This window comes from Papilio machaon, chromosome 2 (genome assembly GCF_912999745.1).
Source record: "Papilio machaon chromosome 2, ilPapMach1.1, whole genome shotgun sequence".
Classification (NCBI taxonomy): Eukaryota; Metazoa; Arthropoda; class Insecta; order Lepidoptera; family Papilionidae; genus Papilio; species Papilio machaon.
The window spans coordinates 1,104,646-1,119,422 of NC_059987.1; the positions used below are offsets into that span (position 1 = coordinate 1,104,646).

The window sequence follows — 14,777 nt, forward strand, 5'->3', positions numbered from 1 at the left end:
AGACTAGGGTTTTTAATACAGATAATGTTTCAATAACATTATTTTTCATAATTTAATTCAGTTTGTTAAACTTAGAGAAATTTAAAAAGGAATTAGGCTTTCAGTTTCCTCAAACATTAAAAATAACGTAGTCCATATTAATCAACAATTTAAAGAAATTAAAAGTTTCATTTTTTTAATCATAAGGTGGCAAAAGAGCAAGCGACCTGAATTCGCCGAAATAGCGAAGCGACTGACCATAGACATCCGCAATTGCATATCTTTTACCTTCAATCAACGGATCATATACAAAGGATCATATTCCATTATATAAATCAAAGACTTCATCATAAAAATATTTTAAAACAAACATAATATAGTTAATGTAATATTCTTTAACCTCAGTAAGTCAAAAGAATTATTTGATATGAGATTATCACTTAAGTCCTTATCGCACATATCATGGATAATTTATGACCCTTTGTTATAATAAACCCGCATTAATAGATAAAACTTAATGATTTTAAATAATCAAACATACTGCTTTAATATGATTTCCCACTGAAGAAATACATGCACAAAATATATTTCTTTAGCATTTTATTCCTTTTTTAAAAAAAAAATAGATAAGGGATTATTTCTATTTTAAAGTTTGTTCAATAAAATTTCGTGGTTAGAGTTACTTGAGTTACCATATCCTTTTATATTTCGAGTATTACGTAATGGTTAACATTTTTAAACACTTTCTTGATACTCTGCACTTTAAAAATTCTTTAAAATTCAATAGCATACTTTTTTTTTCAATAAGCTAGCCGATCCCACTTGATGAAGTGATGATGTGGTCTAAAGATGGTACGCTCTAGCTTTATAAATGCCTATTCACTCTAAACTTGAAGGTCCCAGTCGTACTAAGGCGGAAAAACTGATGCCGGCAACTTGTTCCAATCCTTTGCAGTACTATATCCATTTAAACTGAATTGACTATTTTTCGCTAAAATAAAAACAAAAAATAGTCTATTCAAATACAAAATTCAGTAGCTGACCGATGATACTATTGTATGAAATACTTGGTCGAAACTAAAAATGAAATCCACATCAGAGTACACAACGCGGGCAACAATAGGTTTAGTGAAAGTTCACTAAAGTTCAAACAGTACTATCCTATCTTTTACTTCACCGACATTGAAGATGCTAAAGCTATTCTCAAAGATCACATTTTATAAATATTATTTTAATTTAATCTTTTCAAATATATTTTTATAAAACTACCACACCACAGATTAAATCTTTTCTGTTAAATCAAGTCTAGAGGTACATGCACTAGTGATAGACCAATGGCTAAATTATGATTCGATATTCAAAAGTTTCCATCCACATTAATTTAATACAATTGGAGTGTAGCAAAAAGAAATACAAATTTGAATTTGAAATCATTTTTGTACCTATGTTAACAGATTTCTATTTCGAGTTAGACTATGTAAATGCAGCTGTTAAGAGAAGTGCGAAATTGGATTTACAAATGGGTTTCGAGCGGCGATCCGAGACCACCAATAAGAAGATTCAAGTGATGTTCCAGATATTTTATATCGAACATTTTTAAATCAACATTTTCAACTTCCAATTCTTTTACAATATTTTTTAGTTCAAAACTGTTATCTCCTAAACTAGAGTCATGATCCGTCTTATAACTTGATTAAAATCGTCTGAGAATACATAAAAATATTTCCATCCATCCATCCATTCAGCCTCGTAACGCCCACTGCTGGGCATAGGCCTCCCCCAAAGATCGCCACAATCATCGATCCTGTGCAAAAACATAGATATTACATAAATACGCAAACATTTATCTATATTAATTTGCAGTGCTATGCAACCCAGTCATCAACGTAGCTGCATTGTTGTGTACATTGTTTATAAACCGCGGCATTCGAGCCGAGCGCCGCCCGCGCCCCGCATCCCGGACGCCGCAGCCCACAGACCAAAGCGCGCCGATTATTGACGACGCGACAGGAATTCAGTCCACGGTTCTACAAACTAGCTTTTACCCGCGACTCCGTCCGCGCGGAATAAAAAAAAATGCACACAAGATAAAAAAGTTCCTATGTCCGTCTCCTAGCTCTAAGCTACCTCCCCATCAATTTTCAGCTAAATCAGTTCGACCGATCTTGAGTTATAAATAGTGTAACTAACACGACTTTCTTTTATATATATAAGATCTATACATTATTGAAGTCGGTAATTAATTATTTTAAGTTAGATTATTGATTTGAATTCTATTGTAGTCTATAATTGTTTCAAAGACAATTAATGGCAACGCTATTTTATTTCTGTTGCTGGCGTAAAAACACCGTTAAATTTCTGTTAAAAAAAAAACGAAAAATTCGCAAATTTTTTTGATGTGAAAAATGACTTGAGAATATATTAATGAATAACGAAAAAAAAAATTAAATGAAACATATTGAATTTTTAAGAAACAAGCACAAGATCTTGTTTTCTTATTGCATGGCCTGTTTTAAGCAAATAAATCTTGACAAATTATACAATAAGGTTGAAAAATATTCGTGTATATCCCGGAGCAGTACAAAAGCTTGTTAAATATTGTGGCGTCCATTTTGAGAACTAATGAATTCCACTCGAGTGAACAAATTAATTAAAATTTCATTATCTGATCGTTAATTTTTCGCCTAATTTCCAATTATAATATCGTTAAAACAATTTGAACAAATTTATCGAGCTAATTTAATGAATTATAAAAATTATAATTTATTTTTCCCGCCATATTAAGTTCTATATAAATTAATAAACTTTGATTTAATTATTAGAATAATCAGAAACTGTTGTTGCTACCTAACGTTATTAAAAACAAAAATTTGAATTTGGAACATCACTATTGACATGACAACTATCTTTTAACACATATTTTGGAATTTTTTCAATTTTTTTTTTCCAAAAGCAGATACCACATAATTAACACATTATATTGATGCAAATGTCTTTAGTTGTGTCACTAAGTCACCTGATTGCTCGATTGTAATTTTTTTGATATTTTATAAAAAAAAAAACAACGCTTATGGATTTTAATGGTTGGTAAGTTAACAAAAGTAAAGTAAAATAATATAAATGTGAAATGAACGAACTCGAATCATTTCCAATCATAAATAATATTTTATCAGATCGTAATATTTTAATATACTCCAATAAATATCTCGGAAAAGATAACATTTAAGATTAATTGTTAATTAATTACTTCATTTCTGATTCATTCGTGCGTAGGAACCTAAACCTGGGTAATATTTAACATTCCGGTTGGATAACAAAATGGATTCGAAGTTATTTTATCTGGGAGAATAACTCAGAATAGCTGGATTTCAGCACTTCAATTTATTAAATAAACTGCTAATTAAACATGCTGCAAAATAAGTTTATTATATTTAATTGTATTAAACATTGCTTACTATGTACTCTATAATATTAAATATTAATTGAGGTCCTCTGGCAGGGTGATGACGGGCGCAGGGATGACCGGGTTGCCGATCACCGCGGGAGGAGCGTCAACAACAATCACGGGCTCGGCCGCATCATCCACAACAGCAACTGGTGCAGGCCCTTCCTCAGGTTTCACAACAACAGGAGAACCGACAACTTGTCCTTGTTCGTTTATATTAATAATAATTTGAACTACAGGTTTAGTTGGAGCTGGTGCAATGGGATCATTGATGATTGCTGGTCCGATCGCGATCGGTTCGAAGTCATCGACGAAGGCGGGACCGCCGCTGATATCGGGGTGGACGATAGCGGGTCCGATTGAGATGGGTTCGCCCTCCGGCATGATGACGGGTGCAGGGCCAGCCGCACCGGGTTGGACAAAGCGGTGTGCCGGGCTGGCGAATGCCGTGGCCACAAGGAGTGTAAGTACCAGGAATTTCATATTTATTCTGGAAATCAAAATTACAAATATAAGCCTTATTAAATTATCAGTAGATACTTAGATTTTATATTATTCTATCCTGATTGATGCAATACTCAAGAAGGACGATATTAAGAGAATCCGAAACCGACGTGCACGTATGCGTAGACGATGAATGTATAAGAAGCGAGAGAGGTATGTCACTACCGCGCCAAATGGAGGTCCATGATTTCTGCCTACCCTTCAGGGTTACAGGCGTGAATTATATTGTTGTTGATAATTAAACAAACAAATAATAACTAACTAACACTGACACTAATAAGTAACGAAATAAAATATTATAAATGCGAATTTTTGGATGGATGGATGTTTATTTTAAGGTATCTCCAGAACGTCTGCATGGATCTCGATGAAATTTGGCATAGATGTAGAACATAGTCTGGAAGAACACATAAGATACTAATTAAGTTTTTTTAAACGCGTTGGGCCGGCCATATTGCCCGCAGAACGGACGGCCGATAGGGCCGCAAAGTACTGGAATGGCGGCCACGTACAGGTCGACGCAGCGTAGGCAGGCCTCCCGTAAGATGGACCGATGATCTGGTCAAGGTTGCGGGAGTATCCTGGATGCGGGTTGCACAGGACCGATCATCGTGGCGATTTTTGGGGGAGGCCTATGCCCAGCAGTGGGCGTTACGAGGCTGAATGGATGGATGGATGGAAACGCGTTCGCGGTCGATAGCTAGTAAGTATTTATTTATTCAAATACAGTTAATATTTAAAAAATTCTATCATTATTCACATATAATGTTTACGTACCTTCGTTATGACTTCTAATCTTTAACAAAAGTTTTTCCAGAGTTTCGCCATTTTATACGTAATAGTATCTGTAAATTAAAATGTTGTTAATACTCAGAGATAACTTTTATGACTTCTAATCGACTTTATCGCGATAATTAAGAATCCCTGGATTAAAATACTATCGATTAAAGATTTCCTTATTAAAATTATAACAGGATGGATTAAAAGTTTATTTCTATCAATTGATAATTTCATTGAATGAATGCTACGAAAGTAACATATTATTGGTTGGAATTTTTTCGATTATAATCACCTTAATAAAAGAATTAAGTAAATGTTTTGTTGATTATAACTGCTCTGTATTATGAGTTAAATATATTGTACGAAGAATTGTTATTAAAGAAAGGAAAGGAAACGTTTGTTCGATTTTTTATTAATAACCTCGACATGAGAGGACATTGTCTCACACAATCTTACTTGAAACGTACTATAGAGATCAAAGACCAAGTACTCTCGTGGTAAGTGGATCTACAGATTACACCGGTATTCAGTGGAACTTGATTGAACTAATCAAGGTATCTCTTGATAGTGTGGGAAGTGAGCGGTGACCATAATACTCTATTCAGTATTTACTTAAAGTGGATTAGCTAATGTTAAATTGGGTTTAATTTATTCGCCAGATATAGTACGGATATACATTGAGTAACGAATCAAGAGCGAGAGCAGGGCCGTTTTTAACATTTCAAGCGCCCTGGGCGAGATTGGGCTTTTTCGATGTCCGGGAAATGTCTAAAAGGTTGAGTATTTTAGAAGGAACCTCAGGCACCCCTTTGCATCCGACACTGGCGCTTGCGGCACCCCCTTATGCCCGGCGCCCTGTACGGTTGCCCCACCTCGCCCTACCCTAACGCCTCTACTGACTCAGTAGCTCAGTAGTACTGAGCAAGAGACAAGAAAAATGTGTTGTCAAGCGCCAATTCACTCAATTTAAAAACATCTTTTACCAATAGCTTGAATTCATTGCAAGGCGCATATCTGTAGGAAGTTAACAATTCTTAAATCTTTCTCCCTTTCCTAAATAATAACCAGAAAGTACAAATAAAAAAATATATATATGAAAATCATGGATGAAAAAAAAACTTTAAAAGATTTATTAAAAGGAACAGAACACCGGATATTATTGTACTCGGACCGGCTGACGCTAGTCATATTAAAACTGACTTTCATTTCCGGTGCACGCGCCACTAACGATCCTTCGCTGATTGCAGTCATTGCAGTAGCAGTCGTCAGCCGACAGCCGCGCACCGACAGCGTAACGACCGCTGAACGTGACAACACTTGATGTCATCTTATTAATAAATTTCATGTGTAATTTATGCAGAGAACATTTCAAAACAATTATTTTAATTTTGCTGTTATAAATATTTTTTCTTGGAGACTTTAATGTATCAAACGTTAATGAATTTATTAATACTAAACTCGTTTCTATTTATTTAACATGAATTGTCTTTGCCAACTTATTTATACGACTATTTACTAAATTAATTATGTAATAATTATAATAAAAAGAAATCTATTGGAAATATTTTTAATATTTTCTTTCATTGAAGACTGCCGAGAAGTTTAAAGTTCACACACTAATAACAAGTATGCGAAATCCTCTGTGACGTTTTCTATACTTTTTGCAGTATCAAAATAAACTTATATGCGACATAGTAGAAAATATAAGACTACAACTTCTACATTTTATAACATAGTGTCAAGACAACGCAATATGTTATCAAAAATGACCATTGTTACACGTTAAAGAATATTCACTGAACCTTCCTACCGCTATACCGTTTTCCATAATTATATAATTATATTTTTGTATAGTGCAAAAACATATAGTATATATCCTTTCCGATTTGAGCAATAATCACTAAAATCATCTTGAGTGTCAATTTAGTAACTATAAATACAGTAATGACTTCCAAGTATTATATTCTACTGGTTTTTCTAATATATTTCTTTTCTATTTATTTTCTTGTGGAAAATATTACAAATTTTTTCCACTCTTAGAAACCGGAGCACCGTGGCATCGGAAACTATTACCGCAACTTCACAGATACGGTTTCTTTTCACACCCAGCTTACTGATCATGACACTTTTGTAAACTAGAAATACGAAAAGATATTGATTTTATAACTACATTAAAAAAATAAAATTAATCATTTGTTACAAAAGATTTTTCATATTATACCAAGGAGGATGTGAAATGTTAAATTAAACTTTAAATGAAAAACAAATTACCTAGTTATAAAGCTTTGAAGTGACTTAGTGTGCGTCCATAGTGCGTGCCTAGCGCGGTTGCGGCGACGGGCGCGAAGTATCATACATATGAAACGCGCCTTTGTGTCCATATTGTAGTGACTAAGGCGGAAGCCTAGTGCGACGGGACTGAGCGAGACAGCGCGCCTAAGTTTCAAACGCTTCTGTCCGCGCGTTTTGGCCCCACTACAAACCTAGTCAGCGAGCGACCCAAAGCGCGGGTGGCGGGGGTAACAAACCAATTCAGTCTTGTCGCTCGGCGTATGCGCGTCTGTTTGTTTTGTTGGTCGTAAAATGGCGTTAGATACTGTAATGGCGAATTTTGTAGGGTATAATCTCAACTCTTCATATAAGTTCACCAGTTATTGTCCTTTTTTTTATTTATTTCGTGCACACCATCTCTAGTGTTCAACACCTCCCATGTCAGAATCGGACTGTCTAGTAAAAATAGCAAATCCTCGTCCATAATAGTTTACAACACCTGATATACATCAAAACGCTACAAGAGCTCGCGCCTTACTGTGGCCACCGCACGCCCCCGCTCGCCGCGCCCGCCTAGGCTCCAGTCACCGCGCTTTCAGTGTGGACGCACACTTAGATCTATGCTTTGGGCGATGTCATTTAGTTTTTTTTAATATAAACGCTGCACAATTTGTTGAAAATATTTGAGAAGCCCTCCTTAAATTATCTTACAAAAGACTATTTTATTGTACCTAAGTCTCAGTTTCCAATGTCTATTTCATTAGGTATTTACAAATTACGTTGTATAGATGTACAGTCATCAACAACAAGCTAATCACATCATAGCATCAAATTATCGCTTTATTTATTCATAGATTAAGCGCTTTGCAAATTTAACATTTGAATATCATTCGCGTTTCGCTATTCAAAGGATTATGTCAGCGCTGTGATATTCTACACTTATATTACAACAAACCTTATCATATTTGTCACTAGTTTTTAAGTCATTTGTTAATTTTTCTTAATATGGGATACTGAACTAGGGTAACAAATAATTTGAGACAATAGTGGCCTAGCTTTCAGACATTTCAAGTTTGAAAAGTTGTAAAATGCAACGTGTAGATTAGAGAGAGGGGGCGGGGGGAGACAAATCCAATTAAGAAATACTGTAGCTCTCGTGAGACGAACGTTAGCGAGGTCTATTCAGTGGAGCCTGGGGGTCCTGCGGGAACCTTGTTTAATCACTAAAGAGGGGAGGCTTTTTGTCTGCGAGAATATATGACGATTTCAAAATTGGATTTCAAAAGTTTCAATGAAAGAAAAATGTTATATTGCACGATATTTTTTTATATTTATTTATTTAAGGATTCTTTTTTTGCATTTCAGTATAGGAAAAAGGCGATAACTGGACTTTGGTAACTTAATCGTAACGCCTATATTTGGAGCCGTGCTGCTGTAATTCATTTAAAATTTTTCTCAGAACAAACATAGTTTTTTGTGGCAATATTTATGGTGTTGTTCAACATATTAAATTAAGTTTGATTCAAATGAAAAATTGAACTCAGAATTTGCGACTTTGATTCTTGCTTTATTGAAACAAACTTATTAATCAAGCAATGCTATCGTATCCGTGTTTCAATCGAACTATTTAAACGACGAAATACAATCGTTGGCGACTTGAAATTGAAACCAGCGGGATAACAATATATTTGTGAACTCCCGGAATCCGAACATCTCCTACACTGTTTCAACAATTCCACTTCGAATTCTAATTGTAAACCGAGCTGCGTGGATTTTAGGTATTTGAATAGATAACCTAGATTGGTCAGCGGCGGATTGCAATGATATACTACGTAGCTAGAAACGAAGACTACAACAACAAAGTGATTTTGAAACATATTCAGAGGCTCAATTCCGATCGTAAAATTATTTAAATTGGTCAATTTATTAAAAACTAGCTTTTACCCGCGACTCCGTCCGCGCGGAATGAAAAATAGAAAACGGGGTAAAAATTATCCTATGTCCGTTTCCTGGTTCTAAGCTACCTGCCCACCAATTTTCAATCAAATCGATTCAGCCGTTCTTGAGTTATAAATAGTGTAACTAACACGACTTTCTTTTATATATATACTAGCTTTTGCCCGCGACTCCGTCCGCGCGGAATAAAAAAAAAAGAACAGAAAACGGGGTAAAATTTATCCTATGTCCTTTTCCTGGTTCTAAGCTACCTACCCACCAATTTTCAGCTAAATCGATTCAGCCGTTCTTGAGTTATAAATGGTGTAACTAACACAACTTTCTTTTATATATATAGATAGATTACGAATGGTGTAAGATTAATAATGTGCACTTACATATTATAGTTTTAAAAGAACATGTACAACACAACAATGTCAAATTAATGTATAAAAATAAACTTGTATTAGCGTATGCAGCATTTTAGGGCCGCATTATCATAACGGGAGCTAATGTTCGCATGGTTTCTTATGGCATTACCGTTAACACGGCTTAATATGCTGCCTTTGCCTTCGTCAACAACTCTAGGAACGGATTATTGTAACATCATACTTTCTGAGATAATTAGCAGCTTTGAGTATACAGTATCTATTACGACAAACATCTTCGCATATGTAATTAATTAAAAAACTTACACGTTATTTCCTTCGAGACTATTACTGACATACGCGAAATTCTCAGTTCATTTGCAAAGAGCTATTGTCGCTGTTTTTATTTTGGTATTTGGTAGAAGAAGGTAACTGAGTAACACGATCTGTATAACTGACTGCGCTATAAGGACTTCCAAAAATCAGAAGAAAACTCAATCTGCAATGAAAGACAAAATGAGAAGGCGGTTGGTAATACCTACCTTATAATGATTCGACTAGTATATTCTAATTCATCTCCGTCAAAATTCGGACGTGTTAAGCTTTAGGGGAACCGAGTTTAGTGCCTGCCCACCTCAAAAGGGATTAAAATGTCTTAACAGTTGTAAATGAACTAAATGAAACGTCTCACTCACATCTCTATTTTAAACGATCTTTATATTGTTATTTATTTTATTCATTTACATTTTTATTAGTGTAATGCTTTAAATTATGTTAGAGAATTGTTGTATGTTAGCACATAAAACCCTTTTTTTGAAAAGGGTTTTACATCTGTACTTTTTTATTACTTGGTGTAATAAAATGTATCTACACTTTTGCTCTACATTTCTTTTAGAAATGCAATAATAATAAAGTAAACTAATTATATTCATATATTTTTTGTTGTTACGATAACGTGAAGTACATGTCAAACAAATTTATGATAACACGGCTAACCTTAATCAAGTCCTTTGTACATAGACATTAAAAAAAACAAAAGCATTGTTTTGAATTTAGAACATAATTAAATCAGTTTTACGTTTAATTCTAATTGGTATTAATAATCGAGTAAACATCGGTAATAAATCGATTAGTTTTAATAATCGGATAAAATGCCAAAAACGTTCTTTAATTACGATTTACTATTAATTAAGTCATATTTATCGTTTAATTGCGCTATAACTCAATATATTGTTGACAAATTAATGTGTTGTATTTTGTGGTTACCATTTGTCTTGATTACATCGATAATATAAGCTGACCAATATATTTTAGCAAAGATCTAGTACAACCATAATTATAAATTACAATTCTTTTAGCCAGTTAAAAGTAATAGTAAAAAAAACTTACAGTAAACTGTTAAGTAATTTAATAATTACACGACAGACAATAGGGTAAGTGTTTGGTTTTATAAATTAGTAAATACTATTTTGATGGCCTAGAGCCAAAACGACTGAAACTATTTTGACGAGTGAGATGTCATTCGATTCGACTTTTTCCCCGGAGTAAGATATGTTAAATTATCTCAGCTCAAAATACATTCAATAGACAAACTCAAAGTGGACTTTCAAAGTTCGATAACTCTTTAACTAATCACTTTAAAAAAATTAACAGATGTATCAAGAATATGTTTAAATAGAAACATAATCAAATATTTTTGAATTCATAAACCTTGAGTTTATTATTATTACCTGGACCCTTTGCATGCAATGCCACACAACATTGCTTTAAAATGGCGCTGGCCTCCATTAGAGCCCGCCTGTCAGATTTTTTTTATAAGTAAGGTTATGTTTATTGAATATCAATTTTTAGTTTGGAATACAAAAAGTAACAGTAACATAGAGTCCATTTATTCGTTTTCCAGCGACGGAACGTAAATTCGCATTTGATAAGATCGGTGTAGGATTTACGCGCGTATTCCGCGGCGTATCGTGTTCCCGCCAAATTTATTCTTACAGTAGCGTTGCAGCGAGCATGCCGCAACAGAAGTAACATTTTATATGCGTCTCCGAAGAAATCTTGACTTGATTTAAATTTTATAAAATAGAATTTAGATTTAAATTAAAATAGTAACGATAAATTTTGACGCAAGAAAGTGATTTCAAAATACTATTTGTTAAAACTAATCAATATTACTTTGAATGAGGTATATATGCTTTGAATATTGAAGATTTCAAAATATAGCTTCAAATATTCATAAATCGTAATAACGTTTTCGCTTATATTGTAATTTCCATTATTGATATAAGTATGTCGTATTATTTGTATCAAATGAAATTTATTTGTTTTTTTTTCTATTTCTCTCCTGAATAATAAATTTTTCCTTCTATCATTGTTCGGTTACGAAAAACTCGTTACGAAATTTATTCGGCACGTGTTCAGTACGTGACAATAAAGCCCTCAGCTTGTTTTCTTACAATTATTTCATTTGAATACAACCCCGCGTGTTTTATATCAATTTATGAGTATATAATGTAACATCTAATATTCAAGGTAAGAACAAACAGACATAATTGATTAGGTCAGGCTTATTTGTCGCAACTTAATAAATGCTATTTGACAAATAAAAACATAACTTAGGCGATATATAGACAGTAAACATAAAAAATACGTTCCAGGTAAAATAACGAAGCATTAAAATAATCTGGATTCAAGGCCAGCGTTAGGATAGGGCGCGGTTGGGCGAGTACCCAGGACATAAATGGGCGCCATAGATCTGCGAATTACATAATCTCACATAACGTCCTCTCCTCCTCAAATGTGTGTTAAAAGAGGATGGAATTGAAATCTCAGGGCGCTAGTACTGTCTAGATTAAGTTAACCAAAGCTACATTTCCAATTTCTGGAAATACTATACGGTAGCTGGTGCCATTGTAAATTTCTGAATTATTTCAATTTGAAACTATTCAGATCTGTTATGTTGGTAGTGATAAATTGACGAGAGGCCCGCCCACAGAGTAAGCGACTATTTAGCAAATCCGTTCCATTCAACGCTGTCATCTGAAATTCCGATAGAATTAAGTTATTCCGTAGCGAAGCGATTAGCTTAAAGTCCGTTCTTATCTATTGAATTTTGACTCCGTTAAGAAATGCTTGCGACTTCAAAATTCTCTTATTGAACGCATAAACCTGTTTTTTATTAAGCACATTACTCGATGTTTATAAACTTTCTAACTCGAGTTATAACTATATCCTTTTCAATGTAAAAAATAAATAATTGTATATGTAATTGAAATATATATTCATTTATTTTTTCGTTATTCAACTAATTTTAAAGATATTTAAGATATTTATGAAATTAAAATACATAATTGAATTTATTAGAATATAAAAAAAGTGAAGTAAGAATACATAATAGATGGAATAGCATAGACCATATATGTTATGTGATTGTTATATGTACGTATCGACATCCAGGATTCAAACATGTCGGGCGAGATGCCTCGCATTCCAAGACCGAGCAATCCTTTGATAGGTCCGATTTAATTAATTTCTCCGAAGATGCCACAACGTTTTCATATATATATAGTCTGTAGGAATGTGTCTGTAGGAATGTATATCATTTATTTTTAAAAAGTTGCCTAGAACTTGTTATTTTTTAATATTGAACAATAATTACAACCTTAAAAGATGAGAGCCTACTATTTAAAGAAAAGTTATTTTTTGTTTCTTTAGGAATAAGAGTAGGATTTAACTTTAGTTTAACCGAGATTATCTGGTAACTGAAATTAGAGGTTGTGTGTAACAATCGTGATTTTAAGTATAGTACCACAATGTTGAAATGCCCCCATTCCTTCACATTACGAGTATATAACCTAACCTTGAGTCACATCTCTGCCTATACTTTCATCGCCCTAATCAAAGTTTCTAAGGAGGTGCATTGTTAAAAACTCGATAAGTTTCTTCCGATATATTAAATGAATTCACATATCGACGCCCCCATCGATTAATCCTGTAATGCACTCTTACCGGGTTCTTGCTTTTCCGTTGAATTCGGCATCTAAAGGTCCTATTGCACGTTGTGATTTTTTTTTATATTTTCTTAATGTTAATTACGGAGATAAAAAGTCATAATTGAAACAGATTTTTTTTATTTCCGGTATTATCATTTTTTCCTTCATAGCACAGAATACGCCCGGAAGACATGAATGAAAATACAATGTATCTATAAAAATTAGCTTTGTTTTGGTATCTAAAAGATTCTTGTACAATTATTGATGAAGTTATTAAAGAAATACGGTTTTTTGTTCTCCTGAAAAATTTGATTTTTCCTATTACGGGGTTATTAGGTGGGGGCGTCGATATATTTCTTAATGAGAACATCAATATCGTCAGTAATCACGTTAACAAGCAGGGCTTACTACATCAAAGATAATGGTAACAAATAGAGTTTCGTAGACCTTTCCCTGCCACTATATTGAGTTATGAGGCAATTAGACGATAAGCACAGTCATTATTGTTCAGCGGAAACTGAGAGACGGTTCTAGGCGAGTGTGTGCTGCGCTGCGAATGCGAAAAGCAACATTTTCTTTCGATAATACTGCTCGGATTCAAACTCTCGAATTCCTAATACTATCACCTTGATACTTAACCGTTCACGATATATTATATTTTTGATTCCACCACCTTATTTACTTTTCAAACGCAAAAAGAGAAAAATGAAAATGTCTTGAGTAATATGATATTTTTATACGAAAGAGCTTTTAGTATAACATTTGCCGAATCATCGCCACAATTCTTTTTTATTGTCGACGCTATAAAACGCAATAAAAAGACGTCATCTTTACCCCCAGAAATATATTCCAAGTTTTTACATTATTTTCCATATTCCCGACAAGAAAACAATGTGAATGTGCAGAAATGTGTGCATGATATTCGTAATAAGATAAAGTAAAATTTTAAATACCTTTGAAACGCTTGCGAACTGAAGCAACCAGACTTCATAAACCTTAACGCTAAACTGTACAGTTGACCCTTTGCTGTTATTATTCTAGCAGGCGTTTTTGCTAATCAAATCACATTTTTAAGACAAAATTACTAGTATACTTACTCTTTGGATAAAATATAACCTTGAGATTAATGGGGTGGATTGTGTGTGAAGTTGGCAAATGTTTTTTTTTTATATATATTTATCTGCGTATTTAAAATTTATCTCATAACGGCATAATCAAGCGATTGAAAAGATTGAACCACCCAAAATGCAAACACTGGTTGTGTTTGCTCTCGAAAATTTAATGGACGAGCGGCGTTAGCTGCGGTGGCCTTTAATAATTGAAGACCCATTTTGATAATTCGTTACTCTGTATTTAGATAAATATGAATTAAACTAGTAAACACAGAAACTATTAAAAAGGAAGACTCGCAGAGATTTCTTTTACCTTTTACGATTTGTAAATCATAATTTAAAAATGCTATATTTAAATGGGATATTTATAGGATACATATCTTATTGGTTT

The 14,777-nt window shown here is 33.6% G+C and overlaps 1 protein-coding gene across 1 annotated transcript; it reads right to left on the bottom strand.

Annotated features, from left to right (window-relative positions):
* Window positions 1-3,457: 3,457 nt before the first annotated feature.
* On the bottom strand, window positions 3,458-3,907 carry LOC106714161. The gene has a single exon (XM_014507125.2). The coding sequence runs from the start codon at window positions 3,905-3,907 to the stop codon at window positions 3,458-3,460; it is 450 nt and encodes a 149-aa protein (XP_014362611.1).
* Between the last annotated feature and the right edge of the window lie 10,870 nt (window positions 3,908-14,777).